The sequence below is a fragment of the Lagopus muta genome, chromosome 1 (genome assembly GCF_023343835.1).
Source record: "Lagopus muta isolate bLagMut1 chromosome 1, bLagMut1 primary, whole genome shotgun sequence".
NCBI classification, from domain to species: domain Eukaryota; kingdom Metazoa; phylum Chordata; class Aves; order Galliformes; family Phasianidae; genus Lagopus; species Lagopus muta.
In genome coordinates this window covers 56,751,761-56,772,568 of record NC_064433.1, presented here as the reverse complement: position 1 = coordinate 56,772,568, position 20,808 = coordinate 56,751,761, and the positions used below count along the sequence as shown (strand labels likewise).

Sequence of the window (20,808 nt, the reverse complement as noted above, 5' to 3'; positions counted from 1 at the left end):
AATAAACAAGAGAGTAAATCCTATAAGGAGGACACCCTGCTTTGATTAACCAGTAAATCAAGGGAAATTTTTAAAAGTAAAAGCATAGAAGATTAAAGCAGGGCTTTTTCAATCAATCAATACTTCTGTTTTTATTAATTTATTTATTTTTCTTAAATTAGAGTTCTAGTTTTTAATATTCTTTTTAATATTCTTTTCTCATTTTGTTTAAAAATAATAGTAACTGTGGTGTATTGTAGGCTCACTAAAAGGGGTTTTGGTAAGCCAGAAATTATCAAACAAATTCTGTAATCTTCCTGTTTTTGTAGGAAAATATACTAAAAGGCACATAAAAGGCATTTTTGTTGTTTTTTGTTTGGTTTGTTTGTTTGTTTTTAATGGTGATTTAAAATGATTTAAGAGAAATACATTGGAAATGTACTGGATGAAAAAAGATTCATATATTCTTATCAGGCCTCTGAAGAGAGTAGCATCTCCAGCCACATAAAACTGGTTCTTAGATCAGCTATATCCTTTTTCCCATGTGCATGGGATGAAGTGTAGTTAAATGGTAAATGTATAGTCAGTGACAAGTGGTATCTGGCCTTTGCCACATAGGTTATGGTTGTGTGTGTCCTTGAAACAGAGGATTTTAGGTAAAGAAGATTGATTATCCTACCTACAGCTCTAAGACATCCATCTTCTTCCCACCTGCAAGCTACCTGAAGTTACCTGGTCAAAAAGGAGATTCTCATACCTCATCTAAAAGTAATCAGAATTTCCTACAACTCGTTATGCTGAAACTAATTTGTCCAAAATGCCTTCTGATCCAAATAATTTTTGTCATCTCCAAAGTACCGGTCTCAGCCTGTACAGGAGCTAGTCAGTATTTATATCTTTTTGTCTTCATGTAGATGTTCCAGGTGGAGAGCTCAAGGACCCTACAGGTACCCAGTTTCTAGTTATGGACTACAACAGCTATGGCATTCTTCTTAATGGTTCCTAACCCCAGGATCTCTGCTTTATGGATCCATCTCAAGACCCCAAAACCTTGGAGTCACCATTCCTTGGCTAAATGACCAAAGCAAAAGTTCCAGGCACTCCACCGTGAAACCCAGCAACTGAAAGTCTTATGACTAATAGGCCATACAATCTTTTTAATGGGGCAGAAAAGGAACCAGTCTCATTTTTGTGCCAAATACCACAGGTGCTGAAAATTAGCCAAGGAGATTAAATCTCTGCTGAGGACTCAAAATTCAACAAGAAAGGAAAGAGATTTCTCTTGAGAAGGCTAGAGTAAACTAATAGCGGAAAAGGAGTGTGGGAAAAATACAGAAATGCCAAAGAGACCTTTTTTGTTTCTCAGAGGAGAGGTGGCTAGAGACCTTGCATACCTTAAATCTAAAGGAGAAACTGTGATCTCTTTGGTCGAGTTGTTTTTTGGTTGTTTTGTTTTGATTACTCAAATTCTGATTTACTTATTTATTTCCTTCCTGTCTTTAGAATCAAGCCTGTTAGAAATAATGCTCATGCACAAAGATGACATCCATATCCCTAGACTGGAGCTAAAGACCAAACAGCGTCCAAACTGCAGACCTTTTTCTAGTTCCACACAGGGACATTTTGTCTTAGTGCCTTTCCCCATGCTGTGAAATTCTTTGCTTCCTGCCAGCCAGGACACGGAGTCAGAAAGCCCTGAGTCACTTCTCATGCTAACATACAAGCTGCACAACATTGTTCAATAACACCAGCATTCCTGTTTTTTCATCCATTTCCTTGCTTCTGAAGTAAAACTTATACCAGCATTTCTGGTTCCTTGATGTGTTCAGTGTGTGTTTGTGTCTTTCAGTTCAACCTGGAGTGAAAAGAGACTTCCAAAAACAACAACAAAACCAAAAACAGAAAACAAAAACAAACAGAAAAAACAACAACAACATAAAAATTACTTTGTGCATGATAAGAATCCCCTTTTAATTTTTGGCCAGCTCTCTTTAGGATACCTTCTCTCCCTCACTAATGAATTAACCTCACTAAAAAGTATAACATCTATAATAAAGCTTTGAAGTCTCACCCTTTTACCTGCAACTAAGTGGGCATATGGTCTTACTGTTGGCATTCAGCAAGAACTGATGTGAACAAGACATGATTATTTAACTGTACTTTGGTGAAAAATTCAGAGGGATGCCAGCCCAACTACAGTGAATTCTTACTGCAGTTCAAGTGAATGTTTGTTACTAGTTTTTCCCTGTATTTGCTCAGCTCTATTTAATGAAGCATGCTTTACTGCCTCCAGCACAGGGGATTTCTTGCAGTACACTAGCTGAAGTCACAGAAGAACACACCTGAGCTGCATTGCTCAGAACAAAAGTCATGTTTGCTGCTTGTCAACCCAAACAAGGAAACCTACTGAAGGGCTGGATGGAGGATACAAGTTCATAATCACCATGAATGTATGCTGGGTTTCAGGGAGAGAGACAGGGTTGAACGAGCATGCCTTAGTGGAGGTGTACTGAGTGCAGAAGCCAGGCTGGCCCTGTGAAGCCATACAGCTTCAGAAACAGACATCAGCATGCAGTTACCTGAGGTTTCTTCACCTTAATGATCCAGGTGGGAGGCACAATGACAGCTGCGTGAGCTCCGAGAGAACACGGCTCCTCAATGTGATGTAGCATGAAGCAGGTGACTTTGTTATGAAACTGGAGGAGAGGAGAAGAGTAGAGCCGATAAGGAGGTCAAGGAAGACATAGTAGAAGCAAGGAGAGGAAAAAGAGAATGAGACTGCAAAACTAGAGCAATGTTCCCAATTCTCTCATCCTCAAACTCTGGGAGCTCTAGGAAGGTATAACTAAAAACCACCTTCCTTAGCCATTCTTTATACCAAGGGGAAAAGTTCAAGAAAAAAAAAGGAAAAAAAAATCACTTCTACTTATGTAAGAGCAGATTAAAGACCATAACCCAGCCTGACACACTAAATGCATTAAAAGCCCTTTGGCTCCTCGAGCTGGCAGCAGCGTGGTGTTGATGGGAGGTAGCCAGTGACTACATGGGGTAGCAAGACCCTTCTTCTAGGAGGCTTAATGTATTATCCAGATGAAATTATGGCATCTGAGCAAAAGAAAAATGAAAGAGCAAAACTGGTAGTGATTCACTGAGAGAAGAAACTCTGAGAGCCAGCACAATTGAAATCATATGCCTTGAGGTTATGCAGTGAAGGTGTTACTACTGCTTTCCACGAATATTATCCACTTACCGCCAGCTTGCACCAGGAACAACTGATAGCCACAATCTCTTTACTATGGAAGGAGAATTTCTGCTGAAAGCCCTACAATAAGCAGAAAAAAATGAGTTAAATTCACCCTGACTACAAGAAAATTTATGTCCTTAATTCTTGTCAGGTAACTGTGCTAGGCTAAACCAGTTCAGTAGACTCACATACATTGGTTCAGCCTCAAAGCTCTTGGATTCCAAATATATTATGGGAGGATAAAATAGTGACAGGATTGATAGAGAAGGCTCTTCAGCTAGAGCATGTTCTCACACACACTTTAAAGATATTTCCCCAAATTTTTGTGCTTTTTATTAAATTTTATAGTTAAAGGAGGAAAGAAGGATGAAGAAAGAGAAGAAATGGCTAATTTAATGGCTTTCTACAGTTGTGACAATCAGATTTTGTGCTGAAGTGAACATTTTTTCACTGCAGTCTTTTTTGCTTTAAATATAAGTAAGAATTGGGTTTACTAACATTATTTATTTATTTTTAGCATAGAGTGGAATCAACTATAATATCTGGCTGGAAATCTTCCATTTGGGAAATTAAGTTTATTGTTTTATTAAGCTGACTTAGATCAAAATCTTTTTAGTACATTCCAAAAAAAAAAAAAAAAAAAAACAAACCACAAAACCCAAGATTGTGTCTCATTCAAATCAAATATAAAAATATATACTTCTATAGTTTTAAGGAGAAAAACAAACAAATAAAAAACACCACTACCAGCAAGTATGGGATTTTATTTTCCCACAGTTTAATTTTATAGAATGACATTTCAACAGATAGATCTCTTTCTTCCATATTCTAAGGCTGGAAAAGACCACTGGGTCATACACATCCTTCTTGCACATAACACAGGTAACAAATGACAACTGGAGCTATGGCCTAAAAACCTGCATTCACTTGAATCATATTTCAATCAGAAAAATACTTGATTTAGGTTAATGTCTGCAGAGACTGAAAGTCCAGCACTTAACCTTCATTTATTCCAACTGAGATCTTTTAAAGACTCTCACAAATCCTACACTTTGTCCCAGTGTATTGAAAAAGAATAGATCAGCCTCTCATCAGCATGAAATGTTTTTTGTTCTGGTCTCTAAGAAGCATGGGAGAAATTTTTATCTCCCCAAACCTCCTCTAATGAAACCTCAAATTCAGTACATTGATTCCACAGCCCGTTAGTGGTATATTTTAAACATGTGGACTGAGCAGCTTGTCTGGTTCTGGATGGATCATTTCTTATTTATTCAGTAAGCCGGTTGGCTTTTAGGGAGCTGTTAGAGAAAATACACAGCAGTAAAAACATGTTAATAATAAGAACCAATCATTCCTCGTTGCTTTACAGTTCTGAGCTAATTCTTCTTCAGGATACGTGTTTGGGATAAGACTGATTTTTGAAAGCTAACATTCAAAGGGAATGATGAAATACAGTGATGGGTTGCAGGTCACAGGGAGATTTTATGTAGACTATTGGGTTGAAACACGGGGGGACCCCATAATTCACCAGAAATTCTCTCTTCTTCCTTTCATCAGTCAGGAAAAAATATGAGAGTTTGATTATCCTACCTTGTCCACGGGTTATGTAAGGAAAGTTTCTGTATAAATTCAGAAGTGTGGCGATGGAAAAGTAATTTCACTTTTCGGGGGATATCAGGCAAACAGTTCCTGATTAACCCTGATTCACTGGCATCAGGTTGCTGTGCAACACATGAAATTCCATGCTGTGAACTGCTCCTGTGCAAGTACGCAGTCATGCGTAACAGAGAAAACATGTTTGGAGGAAAAGGGCACCTGAATCTCCAGCTTGCACCGGTGATTGCAATCTGCCTAAATAATTGGGATCAAATCCCCCACTAATAAAGGCTCTCACACACACAGTACGGAGGGATCACTAGCTCTGGCATGTTTTGGTTATATCCTTAGACCTATTTACCATTAAAGATCATTTTCACATCAGTTTAGGGGAGCAGTCATTCATCATGGAAAAAAAACAATACAAAGGTGTTTATTCTATTTCTAAGGCTCTCAGACACTTTCCAATGTAACATTACTGTATGAGGGACGGGTACTACTACAACTCCAGTACAAACAATAACAGAAGCACTTAGATGGTGACTTATATGCAATGAAAACAAAGCCCTGCATCCACCCAGAGGCCTTTAAAAGCACTACTAAAAAAAGAGACCAATGCACAGCTGCACACTGCGTGCTTGGTGGACACATCACTTTGGACATAATGGAAAGTAAAAACAAATTAAAGGTCTTTTTAATGTGATGGTACAGATGCATTCATACTCAGAAAATCCCTAAATTACTAGGAGCTAGTAATTATTAGTTTAGGAACAAAGGGTTTTGCATTCATCCTTAAGCTTCTATTACTGCACACAGTCATGGGCTGCATACTGGGCCACACGGTCTGATTGCTCTCATGATAAATTATGCAAATTAAAAAAAAATTAAAAACAAAAACAATTACTCTGAAGATCTCAGGTAACAGAGATAATAACAGCTGAGAGCTTGCAAACTAGATTTTCTTCAGATTGCAAGTGAAACAGATAAGCAGAAGTGCAAGAGAAATATTTAGCATAATGAATGGCTTAGAGAACGTGTCTTGGGAGCGATTATTTACCACCTCTTCCAACGTGAGAGCTACGGAGCATTAGAAGATAACAGATGAATAAGAAAGTGGTTCTTCACATAATATATAGTTCAGAAATACTTTTCTAGAGACTTATCCAGTGTAGCAAAGAAGGTGTACCATAACAATGCTGCCTGTGAAGTGCCTTCTTGCACTGTTTGCATGCCACTTGTTAAAAAAGAACACCATGTTTGTATGCCATGCCTTGCAGCACTTGATGATCTACATCAGCATCCAGCTAAAATGTGATTTCTTCTAACTAAAGTGCCATGCTATGGAGACAAAACACAGTCTTATTAGTTGCTGTTAAGAGGGGATGGATTACAGTGCTAGAGTGAGGAAATTAAATTCAGTGTTAATTTATTTCATGGAATCATAGAATGGCCTGGGTTGAAAAGGACCATAATGATCACCTAGTTTTAACCCCCCTGCCATGGGCAGGGTTGCCAACAACTAGACCAAATTTCAGGTAGTCGTAATACTTCAGAAGACCAATTTTCAGGTTACACTCTTTTTTAAAGCTTTTTAAAAACAAGCTTTTATTTTGCCACACAGACAGTGAATATGAAGCAGTCTTACAAAGTGCAGAGTCTGCTGAGACAGAAAGAAAGAAACAGCCTTTCTTTTCCTAGTAGTCAGAGAAAAAAACAAAAAGTAATCATAATGTTGGTGCAGAAGATATCACTACAAGATACAACATTGCCACTGGGTTGGCTTAACCAAGAAAAAAAAAGATCAAGGAGCCACTGCCTTCCTCCTTGCCCTTTTAATTGGACAGTGCAGTGCAACAGCCCAGGACATGTGACAGGCTCACTCTTGCATGGATGCAACTGCCTTTTCTATTTCCATATGAGAGTCAGAGGTGTTACCACTCAGTTTAGTCACTTTCTACACAAGAGAGGTTAAGCGTTTAGCATAGAAACAATGTCATCACTGAAAGAAGCTACTGACTACCCTGAATGCCCATGTGCCTGGTGTTTTACTTGTGATGCACAGGCAATCTTACCTTTCCACACTGCTTACATTTCCCCTCCTGCCTCCGTCTGTGTACCCAGTGATGTCGGACAAAGTTCTGCAAGAGAAGAACAAAGATAATGTTACAGGAAGGAATGGTAGGTCGCACTTCAAGGTATCATCATGGGAAATTGGTTTATGGACATTAAAGGAAAGGACCATTTTTCCAAAGCAATCATTTATGGAGCAAAAGATAGTAGTTCCCCCTAGGATACCCCAGACACAACTGAAACCAGAGGATGAATAAGGAGAAGATGATATTCTTTATCCGTGTCACCATGTGGCCCAAACTACCCTTAAAAGGAAAAAAAAAACCAAACCCAAACATTACATGACATGCAGATAACCATCATATACATAAAGAGCACAGAAGGACCTGAGGACCAATGTTTTCAGGCACCAACATAGGGCCCTGTTATATTCTGCTCAGAAATACAGCTATATAAAGCAAAAATATCATAAGTCAATGCAGGAGAAAAGAAAGAAAAGGAAGTCATTTGGCCACTGAAGTAATTTGGACTCTTTCAGTTTGAACTACTTCCACTTTGGATGGCATGAAGATCTGGGCAAGAGAATAGAGGGTGTACAGGACTGCTCTACTCCTGTATGGGCAAGGGGGTTAGAAGGAGCTTCTTCTGCACCTTGCTTTAACACCATCCTGCACAGCAGAGCCCATGTTACTGGAAACTACCTGTGCTAAGAGAAGCTACAAAATGATGCTAACAAAGAAATAGGAAGCTTAAGGGGTAGCGCTTCAGGAAGTAATAGGAGGCTTAAGGGGAGCTCTGCTTAAGGGGTAGTGAAGCTGTATAGTGAGTGGCCCATAAACAAATGGAGTTTCTATTCCTCTTCCATTACTACCAAAAGTGAAAAACAAGCAACAGCAGCCATCAAGTGTTCTTCCACACTGTGATTACTTACATAAAAAGAGGTTCCATCATACTAGACTGGCAACCAAAATGAATACCACAGTTAGGAATTTTCCTCTTTAATTAAAAAATAAGTATCTGATGCATAAATTTCAGCCATCACCTGCGTTTTTTTGTTTTTTTGTTTTTTGGGGGGGGGGGGGGGGGGGGGGCTTTTTTTGGGTTGGTTTCTTTTTTTCTTTTGTTTTCATTATTTTGGTTTATTTGGAGGGGGGCTGATTGGTTTGTGGGTTTTTTTGAATGGGGTTCAGGAAGGGTGGTCAGTTTTTATTTTATTTTGTTTTGTCTTATGGGAGCAATGGCTTCTAACTTTGTGAGTAACACAGATACATGTAGCACCTTCAAGGGAGCTGGATTTGTATGTAGCTGAATGATGAAATACACAAGTTTTTGAATGTTTATTTTACTAACAAAAAATCTTCTAACACTAAGGATGCTTCAAAATAAATGAAGGGAAAGTACAGCAGAAGCTCAGGGAATCAGACAGAGGACAAAATACTACTACTACAAATGTTAGAAAGAAACAAAAGAAATGCTACCAAAGAATGGAAAGAAGAAGAAGAAGAAGAAGAAAAAGCAACAGAATGGCTGAGTGAATGGGAAAAGATACAGCAGGAAGACAAAATGATTCCTGACAGTGCAAGAAGTATAGTGCTTCAGCTAGAATTCATTTTACATTTATTCTGAGGAGGAGAACATGTCCCACTGGGAACTAATGCCCTCAGACTCTTCTGAATCTAAAAGCACAGGTGCAGTTCCACACCAGGTGAATCATTACATAAATCTAAAGGAATGCAACCACCATTTGTCCATTACTTACTTCTCTTGGAGATCTGGAGCTCCCTTCTCGGAAAGTTGGTTTGCAGCGAAAGTTAATCTGGCATTAAAATAAAGCTGTTAGAACTGAAAACGAGCTGAGAGTTTATTCCAACGTGTTGATATAGGGCAAGCTTCCAAGGCATATATTGCCTATTAGAATATTTATTTCACTAGTTCAAGAAACTTACCTGCATGACAGAAAATCTCTTCATATGTCAATTATGATGTTCTTTCCTTGATCTCTACACAGCCCTCATCATCATTAAAGCTACTGCTGCATGCTCAGTTAAACTATTTAAACCATCTCCCTCATGCCAAGGAGGAAACTGCTTCATCTGTTTTGTTGTTTTGTTTTTTTTTCTTAAGAATACACTTTGTAACCAAAGTAGATTTAAGCTGAGTCGTCGAAAGTTAATAGGAGCTAGAAATCTAATTCTGAGATCTTTTGCACAACTCAGCTTTATGCCTTTAAAAACAAAATCTGTGGAAAAATTGTCTACATTCTCAGAAAAAAACATAAATTATCATAAATTTCTACCTTTTCCTTACATCAGGCTGCTTGGGGAGCATAAGACTGCCTCATGCAGTGGAACTGCCTCCTTCAGATGGGAGAGGAAAGGCAGAAAGAGGACAACAGGAGCTTCCATGAAGACAACATCTTTTTGAAAGTTGAAGAGAAAAAGCAATAAAAATCACATGAGAGTCTGATGAGAAAACCGAAATATTTTACTAGGGCCTGTAGTGACAGGACAAGGGGTAACGGTCTTTAAAACAGAAGAGGGCAGATTTAGATTAAACTTTAGGCAGAAATTATTAACTATGTGTCGTGAGACACTGAAGAATGTAGCCCAAAGAAGCTGACAGTTCCCCCTCCGTGGAAATGTTCAAGATCAAGTTAGACAGAGCTTTGGGCAGTTTTATCTATTGGAAGATGCCAGGGATTGGAACTAGATGAACTGTAAGATCCCGTCCAACCCAAACCGTTCTCTGATTCTATGATCTTTTGAATAAAATCAGTAGAAATACAAGCAAGAGAATATATAAAGAAAATGGTATATTGAAGAAGGGAGAGTCAGAGGAAAAGGTTAAAGGATAAATGGAATGCACTAAATGAAATGGATTCAAGTTTAATTGAGTAGCCTTCAAAGGGTAAAATCCTTAAGGATACTGCACTGTAATGCTTTTGTTATGAAAATAGAAGGATCAAGTTTCCCCAATTTTGAATACAATTCTTTACTTCCTATAGAAATGAGGGTTTTACCTCATTCAATCATGGCCTTCAAAATAATAGTCCAAGTGAGGAAAAGAAAAAAGTGAATGAAATATTTATTACTTAAAAAGAAATCAAAACCATAGCATTATCTTCCTCCACTGCTCTTCAGATGGAATTGCAATTCATCATTCCACTTCTGAGTCCTAGGAAGTTGGAAAGATTTCCAGCTTACATTTAGCTAACTTACAACTTACACCTATGCGGAGAGGGCCAAACAGAAGACCTATGTACCAGTTTTAAGCACCACCAGGCTTAAGACGCACATGGACTTTATAATAAATCTCTGCCAAGAGGTGAATTTCACGCTCTCTAGAATGGCATAAACAAGTTCAACAGAATGGGTTGTATCTAAGTGCTACTACTGGCAATGCCACCAGCTTACTGGGCTATGGAGAGCCAGCAATGCTGCTGATGAAGGAACTCATGAAAAATTCACTGGTAACAGTTTGAGCTGAAAGCATGTGCTAATGCTAATTTCACTGTGGGTAAAAGCATCGGGGGTGGAAATGGTACCTCTCCAACTTGGTATTATGGCAATCACTGTGGCATTTGTCAACACAAGCCCAAATACTGGGAAATGAAAAACTCTTTCCAAAGGGTTGCTGTTATAAATTTGTTTTGCATCAACTTCTTTTATGGAGAACAACATTGCAAAACATATAGAGTGAAAATGAAGCTCTAATGAAATCAGTGGGGATATTCCCACTCGTTTCTTTACACATATCCCACCAAGAATGAAAAAGCAGAGGTGGAGAATTCCTTTTACACATTCCCAGTTAGTTAGGTGCAATGAGTAAGAATCACTGATGGGATAGCTGAACTCTGTGATCAGTATTCTGTAGGCACTTGGAGGCAAAGAGGTCTCCTTGAAGTGACAAACAGGACAGATGCTCATAGAAATCATGGCACCATAAAGGAAAAGTCTGATGCTTTCTATTTCAAAAAAGTAACTTTGTTTCTGAGGTTTTGAGGAGAAAATAAAATTGTCTAGTAAATACAGTGGAAAACATTCATAGTAGCATTTTATGATGCATTGGTCATAATACATATAGCTGTCATAATATGAATTATTCTGGGCTTAGCTAAGGAATTTTGAAAGGCCAATTTTGTGCATGACAGGGTACAGCATTTTCAAGCTTCAATTTCCACTCTAGAAGTAGAGGGAAATTATTTTTTAATCATTAAAATTGTGAAAGCATTCAATGGTCTTTTGTTGTTTGATTGCTTCTCCTAATGGTTCACAGAGTTTTAAGAAATCTATTTGAACAGAGAAGCTGAAAATTTAAGGCAACATTTTAGCAAATATATTGTCAAAACAGCTACAAAAACCTAATTTGGCATATGGTATTTTTCAGACTGAAAGCTCAGCTCGAGAATAGATCAATGTTGTACCCATCAGTCTCCAGAAGATGGCAATATCTTACCTTCTCTAACTGCTCCATGCACGCATTATGGACCACAATCTTGCAGGCAGCACATTTCCTCCGCAGAGCAGATTTCTGAAAGAGGAAAGGGAGAAGCGTGTGGATACAGGTACACTATTCTTCACAGGAAGAATGCTAGCTGTGAAACAGGAGATATTTCTCTCTTTATTGAAAGTATAATTTTCCTCTTGGTGTTCTCAGCTGCCTTGTGTATTGAAAAAATTAGTCTGAAGCTGAATGCTGGACTTTGTGAAAGACAGAAGTCTGTGGTACTCCAGCTTGTGAGCTAGAAGTTAGTCTCCGGTAACAGATCATCACTCTAAAAGGAAGAAGTCTGCAAAGATGGTGAGCAGAGCTAGTAAAGAAAAAAACCACACATGCAAATCAGAGGACTCAGTCCAATCAGAAAGAGTATGTCATTTCATGATCATTGTACAGTATTGATTTTGATGGGCACAATCATTCTTACAGGAAAAAAAGTGAGTCACATAGAAGAGAATGATAACCTTCTCACTGAATGTTGTGAGATGTTACAGCAGGGACAAAATTCTCAACCTAATTATGCTGGTTAGTTTTATTAATTTCACTAGGGCTTTTAAAACAATTTCCACTGAATCTCCTGGGCCAAAGCATATCAAAGACAAGAGAACTCATGCAGGAGGGAGAGAGTACGCTAACTTTTTGTTGTTTTTCCTTTTTTTCTTTCCTTTTTTTTTTTTTTTTTTTTTTTTGTTCCTTCTGGTGTATACTAAAATTTAATAGACTAGATGAAATAAATTTTAATAGAGGTTTAACTTACAGAGCTGCACATGAGGGACACAAACATTACGAGCACACAAGTCGAGGCTGAGTTAAGATTTCTGCATTAATTATACTCAAGCTCATTTAAATTTCTAATAAATGATTTCATTAGAATTCTCAATATGTTGAAAATGAACTCAAGAAGAAGGGAAGAAGAACACCATTAAGGCTTACGCTATAATCACTAGTTTTACTGAGTCTCATAACTACAAAAATACTCCCTCACTGTGTGTTTGTATGTGGAGTTTGGTCCTCATGTTTCACCACAAGAACCATGACACTGTGAAACTCTCCAAAATTTCATTTGTTTTGTGATTTGTTAGCTTTTCAGTTTCCACATTCATCACAAAGACCAAGGCGATATAAATAAATCAATTCCTCAGATGAAAAACTGCAAAAATCAAAAGCAGATAATGCCTTACAAGCAGCTGCTTTTGAATATCTTAAATTGAATATGTTCCTGGTGGTGCTGGAAGTGGTTACAGGAATTCTTTTTTACACTGAGAGAATAATAACAATTTAAAATAAGAAAATAAAAAATCAGGTAATCTTTTCCATTGCTCCTAGATTCTTTGATTTATCATGAAATTTCAGCTCCATATTCCAAAGAATACAAAGTCTTTGCAATTGCAACTCAGCTAATTTTTGCCACTTCTCCATTGCAAACATCTGATCTTATACAGTCTAAATGTAAAAGAGGTAAGCCAAAAGAAGACCCAAATGGGCTTGAGAGATGTAATGGTCTTCAAAAAATTCAAACTGGAAATACATTAGTTTAATATGACCTTTCAAAAAGCTGACCACAGCTGATGTCAACTACATTTTCATTTCCATCTCAAGATCTTAAGGTAACAAAAGCTCTTTATACTGTAATATGTTACAAAAGCGATCATGTCAAGCAAAAGAAAGGCAAATAAAAACTGAGCAATTATAAACTCCATTGCATCCTTAGTATGACTCAGTATCTCAAGGCCCAATGGCTGAAACTTTTGCCATCACATAAAACGTGCATGACCATTCCCAAATAAAAACACAAATCAATGAGTATAATTCACCAGCTATTACAGTGTTTCCACCTTCTAAAGGCGCTCCTCTAAAAAGCTAAGGCACAGCCTTGCAGTCACATGCAACACATTATTAAATTTCCATGCCATTTTCAATGAGCTAAATCACGAGGAAATGTTTACTCATTCTGTTAAGAACATAAGAACAGTCATATTGGGTAGGTCTACTCAGCCACAAATCCCATCTCCTGGTTTTTCCAAAGCCCACTGCCTCACAACCAATATAACTGTAGGACAAACTCATGGCACTTGTCTTGAATATTGCCCCACAGTCACTACTGTGTTACAATTGGGGCTTTCCTTCGTAGTCTTTGTAAGCAGACATGTTCTTTCCAGATTTAGCCTTTCGGTTATACATTATAAAGAAACTGATGTGCTTGAGAAGTCATAGGAAGTTGTCATTAAATTGGAGCTACATAGAGCACTATAGATTTCGATCAAACAAAGTCCTACTAATGTTGGAAGTATCAAAATACCTCAGTTTGAATCAAATTACTTGATCTGCTGCATTTTTAGGGGATGGGGGATGGTAGCAATCAAAGCAAAAATCAGAGAGAAGCAGACTCTAAAGCACCACAGGGAAGGACTCTCCTCACATTTTGCAGCCCAAGAGCCAGTATGCTCATCTGGGCGTTGAATCAAAGCAATGGTTTGAACACAGGATCCCTACTCTCTAATAAACTTTCTCATCTTAACCAGGAAAGACAATTTTTTTTCTTTTCATTTATCCTGCTGAAGTGGTTTTACTTTAATACTAGGTAAGTGAAGATTTAGTGAAGAAGGCAGGAAATGTAACAGTGACTCCACAGCTCATTAACAGAGGACCATGAGCTACAGATCAACCCAATGAAACGTTTTAACATGAAGCAGAAAATCTTCATTAGGACAATGCAAACCTTGAATATTCTGTTCCTTACTGGTGAGTGCACTCGAGTTCAAAAAATCCAGTTCAAATCCTTGCAGTGAGAAAAATCACAAAAATGTGATCTGAATCCTACCCAGGCAACCCAGCTAGTGTATATAGCAGGGTTGCTCCAAAAGTACTGCCTCCTCTTTTATGATGTTGGCCCATGACATCAGAGGTAGATGGTGGTGGCTTGGCGGTAGAGGACAAACCTTCCTGACAATATTCTGTTACATGTTGTTGTCATGTAACAGAAGGCAGCAGAGGGGCAGTCTGACAAAATGGCATCTGATATGGAAGTGCATATGAAGCAAAGGCTTGTCACTGAGCTCCTCCATGAGGTAAAAAATGGCGCCTATTGACATTCATTGATGCTTGCTGAATATTTATGGAGACCAAACATTGGATGTGAGCACAGTGAGGTGGTGGGTGCTGCATTTCAGCAGTGGTGATGCTGACATGAAACACAAGGCACATTTGGGACAGCCTTGCACAGTGGGCACGCGGGTTCTTGTTCACTGCTGAGAACGTGCACAACTAATGGCAGCATCTATGTTGAAAAATAGTGATTTGTAGATGAGGATTTGCTTTATCAAATAGTGTCATTGTGCTTTTCATAGCTGTTGTAGTTTTCATGGAAACAAATAGGAGGCATTACTTTCAGAGTGATCTCCATATAAATGAAATAAGCTAGTTTGAATATTTCTGAAATATCTCAGTAACTTAATTCTTTCCTTTCCGTATTAATCAAAACTATTCATTAAGCCTAACCTCATTATGTAAATATTCTGGGTCATTCAAAATTGTTTGAGGCTTTTTTTTTTCCAAGATATTTAGCCCACAGTCTTTTGTCCCTTTTGTATTCATTCTCTCAGAACACTTGCATCAATAACAGCAGTAAGCGATTCAAACTGCCAGGCTTCTGAGCAGTGTAACAAACTGAAGTCAGGCTCATTATAACAGAAACATAGAAGGGAATCTGAAAATAACTCACTGAGAATTTCACTTGGCAGCTTTCCTCCCCCAGGTAACAGAGATCCCCAGAAACGTTTGTCTCCAACCACAGATGCTCTCCATTAACAGCATTTTCCTAAGAAAAGATTGTTAAACTGGTTTGTAAAATTCAGAGATGAGAATACACAGAAAAATAAGTTATACTTGATTTTCATCATAAATTTTAAAAATAAATAATAAATACACAAAGGCATTTCTTATCAAGTTAGACGATCACCTTTGTTTAAAGGATGCTGATCATGCAAGGAATTATATGTCCACACAGAAAAAGTTTGCCCACGTTCTTCCCATAATGCTTAGTTTAATGCTAAATTTCATAAACATGCAATATATATAGAATTGTAAAGAAAGGAAAAAATCAACAGATGAAACAAAACCATAACTACTAAAATTTCAATTGCAGAAGTTCCCAGAATTTGGGAACTGTGACCAAAAGTGCAAAATAACACAGCTTTAGGATAACAGCAGAGTTTAAACAAAGAAGAATATTTAAGATGTCTGGATCAGCACTATATGCATATATATTATGCTATTATTCTATGTATACTGTGCTATATACTTATGAAAACATCCAGAAAACATAATCCAGAAGAGACTAGACTTTAAGTTTATACCTGAATGTATGCTATATTCAGAAAATCAATATTTTCAAAATCTATCAACCATACAGAAAGGAATGATTAGCAGGGTGATATCTGATTTTATTTCAACACTCTTCTTATTCAACCAAATAGATCTCACAGTTCTTTACCAATTCTTGGCCTGAGGAAATTTGGTTGTAAAATGACTATAGGTTTCACTCTACTGTAATGCTGGCTCAACTGAAAAGACCACGTTTACTGTACATTATTTGAACAAAGTGAATAAGCAGGTTTCTGCTCAGCCAGAATTAGACCATGATGGAAAACGCTTTGACAGTCTCTGACATTTGGTTCCCACACTGCAGAAGTCACAAATGATGACGCTTACCAAACAGATGGCGTCCGACAGCAGGATGCTCTGAAATAGCCATCTTAGATAAAATAATTTATTCAAAATTCTACTGACGGTTTCAAAGTGATGAAATGAGAAAATTTTTCTTGCCACGTGGATCTCTTAAGTAACGTAGAGAATCAGAAGCAGCAAAATCCTTTGTCTTCTAGAGAACAAGTGTGTCCACAGAAGCCAAACTGTCAAATCTGCACATGCTGCCTAACACAGCTAACGTGCTCGCTTCAAATAAACCAGAAGGAGAAGAACAATATGCATTTTTTTAAGGTCTGCTTGTCCAGTGGCCTGACTTCATCAAAAATCTTGCCACAAACATCATGTTCAGTATTACTTCTCAGTACAAGGATTAGTGCAAGGCTTGCAGACCAGTCTACTGCCATTACAATATCTTCATTTAGTGGTACACTGTTCTATACCTCCATTACTTATCTTTTCATCTGTCTAAACTGTAGACTCTGTAGGACAGATATTCCTGAACTGCACAGTTCAGTGCATGGCAGTTTAAAGCTGAGACTTCTCAGTGCTTTCATAATGCAAAATAGCTTCTAACGACTCAAACTCACTAAGGCTTAAAGCCTTACCCAGATGGCAAATTACTGAGACTGGAAATTCTTCCCCTCAAGTTTGTTCTTATATTAAAGCAGTTTTCTCTGGCAAGAACTTTATTACTCTTGCAGCACTTCATGGAAGCCTAGTCACATCATGCTAATAAAATTACTATGCCCACAGTATTGTTCAAAATATTAAATTCCTGTCTAGTTTACAGAGAGCCAGACAAAACAAGAAGACCAAAGCAAGAGAACATGAATTCAGTGTTTGAGCTGTGCACATTCTCTGCCTGAAGAAATAACACAAACTCATAACCCAGTGCTGAATTTTACGGATTATAAAAGATGGTTAGTAAAGTTCAACTTGGGAAGCTAAAAAAGCATACAGCTCCTGGGACATAACTTTTAATCAGGAATCAAAATTCCATTTTAAAAAATAGATTAAATTCCCCTTCAAAAAGACTGCACACATATAACTTGCCATCTAGGAATTCTAAAGTGGCCTATTTTCATAACCTAGTTTAGACTGAGTTTGTTCTCACTGTTCCATGTTCTATCATAGATCCAAGCTTTATTTTCCATCACAGTAAAAAAAAAAAAAAAAAATAGTCTACAGGGATGACCTTTCTAGTTCGTGCTGTGAGAGAGTTCAGGCAAGACTAGATAATAAAAATGTAAATAAACTGACCTGGTAGGAGTGGCACAACTCCAGATATCCAGTGCCACAGGCAATTTTACAACACTGTGAGAAAATTAACCATCTAAATTCCAGCAAAATAGCATTTGAAAAATCCTCTTTCATCCTGAATTACAGCACAAAGCTGAGATTCCCCAAGAAGTAATACCCTACCCCAAAAAAAAACTTTTGCTGTAAATTACCTTGTCCCAACAAGATCAAAAAGAATTATTTGAACTTCACTGTTATGAATTTTACAGGGCAGTGTCACTTATATGATCAGACATTTTACTACTGCTAATGAAAATCAAACAGTATAGTCAAAGGAAGATGCTTTGACCTTTTTCAAGTTCAATTTTTCATTGACTTATAATAGGAGGATATGACAACATTCAATACATTTATATGGAGCAGTTTGCCTTCAGCAAACCGGTGTTTCCAATAAAAAGATTTACAGGCAGTATTCCACAATGTGCTGGACAAAAGGGTACTCCACCTGCCAGCACACAGCTGACAGGGGTCACTGGGACCACCTCTAGTATGAGCTCTCTAGTATGAGCTCTTGTTTAACACAGAACTCAAACACATTGAAGTCTACATCAGCATTTGTGGACTCTGACAGAGACTTTTCCACAACAGACTTGAGTTCAAGAACCTTCTCATAAATAATTTGCAAGCTTAGCATATTTTGTATTTGATGTCCTTATGGCAGGTTTAGAAGCAAATGAGAGCTAAAGTGGCAGCCATCCTCTTTTTGTCCCCGACCCCTCAAACTCCAGTCTCACACTCATGCTGCTTCCCCAGTGTCAGATCTGGTGGCTGTGAAGCTATACAAAAATCAGTTCAACTGCTGGGAAGAAAAAAAAAGAAGAAAAAAAATAAAAAAAATTACCAAGAGCAGTCAGATAAAGTGGCTCATCCCATGAGCACAGAGCCCACAAGGGCTGGATCAGACACAAGGAGTGATAGGTGAATGGTGGGTAACAAAGGGCCAGTGTGTTTTGTACCAATTCACTATTAGAAGAGTTCAACTGATATTGCAATGTAAAAAAAGGGACCAGGAGGCTCCTGGAGTCCATTGATGATAACTTTCTGGTTCAGGTACTGGACAGACCGACCAGAGGTGAAGCATTGCTGAACCTGCTGCTCACCAATGCAAAGGAGATAATTAAAGGTATTAAGGTTGGAGGCAGCTTGGGCTGCAGTGACCATGCTCTGGTTGAGTTTGTGATCTCAAGGAATGTGAGCCTGGCAAAGAGTGGCGTCAGGACCCTGAACTTCAGAAGACTGAACTTTAAGCTGTTCAAAGAATTGTTGGCCAAGATCTCCGGGGATGCTGTCCTTAAAACAAAGACATTGAGGAAAGCTGGCTACTCTTCAAGAATGCCTTTCTGGGAGCACGAGAGCTCTCCATCCCTCTGAATAAGAAAGCAGGCAGCGGAGGCAGGAAACAGGCATGGCTCAGCAAGGACCTGCTGGGCAAACTGGGGGCAAAGAAAGGAGCATACGCATTCTGGGCACAGGGGCTTGTCACCTGGAAAGAATACAGAGATGCTGTTCGGACTTGCAGATGTGGGATTAGGAAAGCCACGGCACAGGCAGAACTGATCTTGGGGAGGGATGTGAAAAACAATAGGAAGACATTCTACAGGTACACTGGCCAGAAGAGACAGGCCAAAGTGAGTGTACCTCCTTTGGTAAATGTAAAAGGAGAACTTGCCTCAATGGACGAAGAAAAAGGCTGAGGTACTGAATGAGTTCTTTGCCTCGGTCTTCACTGGCAGCCAGGATTCTAATATTTCTCACATCCCTGAGCCCTGCATCCCTAAACCTCTAGGTAGGCTCACCTAAAGGGAGCCTACAAACAGGAGGGGAATCAACTCTTTGAAAGGGTAGATAACTACAGGACAAGGGGAAATGGTTTTAAGTTGAGGGAGGGGAGATTTAGGTTGGATGTCAGAGGGAAGTCCTTTTCTAGAGAGTGGTGAGATGCTGGAACAGGCTGCCCAGAGAGGTTGTGGATGCCCCGTCCCTGGAGGTGTTCAAGGCCAGGTTGGATGGGGCCCTGGGCAGCCTGGTCTAGTATTAAATGGGGAGGTTGGTGACCTTGCATGTTGTGGGAGGGTTGGAGATTCATGGTCTTTGAGGTCCCTAACAACCCACGTCACTCTGTGATTCTGTGTGTGATTCTGTGAACTGTACTGGTACTGTCCATTGTCTTGGATAAAACAGAAGTGACCATGGCCTAATATTTTTCAGTCTGGGGAACTGGGAACACTGAATTCTTGCCTGGCTTTCCAGCCCTTGCAAGTAAGCACTCAATGCCCTGTGACAAGGAAGAGCTCTGCTCACCAAAGCAGAGCAGCAGTGCTCTCCTGGCAGATGCAGCCAGTATGGTCTTCCAGAGAATCGTTCCTGATCCGCCACCACCATACTAACAGACAAAAATGACTTCTGTATGACATATGTTCCTTGAATATGAAACAAAGAATACACAATTCCCTCTCCTCCCCATCCTCACACCGAAATGAAAGAGAAATGGGAAATAACAAATGGGAGTTTGGGAACAGTGAAACTACACGTGCATGTGCTTGATCATATCTTTCTGTGCACATTTCACTAAATCAACCTAATTTCATTTTTTAAGTGCCCAAGCATGGTTAGTAGACAGACCAAGCATTACCATTTTTCAAGTAACTCCACATCTCACTGTTCTTCAAGCTGCAGTCACTACAGTTTAAAGGCGATGCACAGAACATAATTTAATTTACCATGTTAAAAAGCCATGGACATTCAGCCAAACAAATAAGTCAGTTCTCCCAAATTTTAAGTTTTAAGGAACTGTAACACCACCTGTAATAGGAGGAGAGGAGCTCTGATCCGCTCCTGTCATAACTAGCATTTTGAAAAAAAAACAAAAACAAAAACAAAAACATTAGATTTCTAAATTGAATTATTAGGAAGGTGGTTTTTTTTCCCTTTGTTAACACTACAGTGAGAGAGATGAGTCTTCTTATAAGTACACATTTGGGTGATAAAGTTATGATTAATATATAATTAGTGTTCATCAACACAAATTTAATTAAACATATTTGTAAGCAAAAATGATTAGCTTTAGCCCTTTCTTTTTCAAGGTCACTGCTGAGCAGAAACAAGTTTGTTTGGATGTCTTTTCCCTGAAAGCCTGTCTCATATGTTTTACTTATATTTTACCCTGAACTCTGAAATTCCAGTCTGTAATGTTCATGTTATAAATAATATCCTCAACATTGTTTTGATTGTATATCTATATGAATTTAACTACAAATTTGCATACTGTGAGAAAATTCTTCACACAAAAACCACCTTTTCTTTAATTATTATGAGCGTAATGGACACAAAACGAAAAACATCACAGAAACACAATACTGCATAATTAATTAAAAAAAAAAAAGAGAGGAAAGTACAACTTTTAGACCTAGGTTTGT

At 38.4% G+C, this 20,808-nt stretch overlaps 1 protein-coding gene across 7 annotated transcripts in view; it reads right to left on the bottom strand.

The window, feature by feature from the left end:
* The window catches only part of DGKI (diacylglycerol kinase iota), a 216,543-nt gene that overhangs the window by 112,593 nt on the left and 83,142 nt on the right, over nt 1-20,808 (bottom strand). For 5 of the 7 annotated variants that reach the window (XM_048930903.1, XM_048930921.1, XM_048930948.1 and 2 more), the window contains 6 exons: nt 15,108-15,203; nt 11,345-11,419; nt 8,649-8,705; nt 6,892-6,957; nt 3,230-3,301; nt 2,559-2,675 (listed from right to left, as the gene is read on the bottom strand). In XM_048930903.1, the coding sequence (XP_048786860.1) occupies nt 2,559-2,675; nt 3,230-3,301; nt 6,892-6,957; nt 8,649-8,705; nt 11,345-11,362 (330 nt within the window). In that variant the 5' untranslated portion in view covers nt 11,363-11,419; nt 15,108-15,203. The remainder of the gene's footprint in view (nt 1-2,558; nt 2,676-3,229; nt 3,302-6,891; nt 6,958-8,648; nt 8,706-11,344; nt 11,420-15,107; nt 15,204-20,808) is intronic. The other 2 variants (XM_048930912.1, XM_048930928.1) reach the window with 1 other exon arrangement.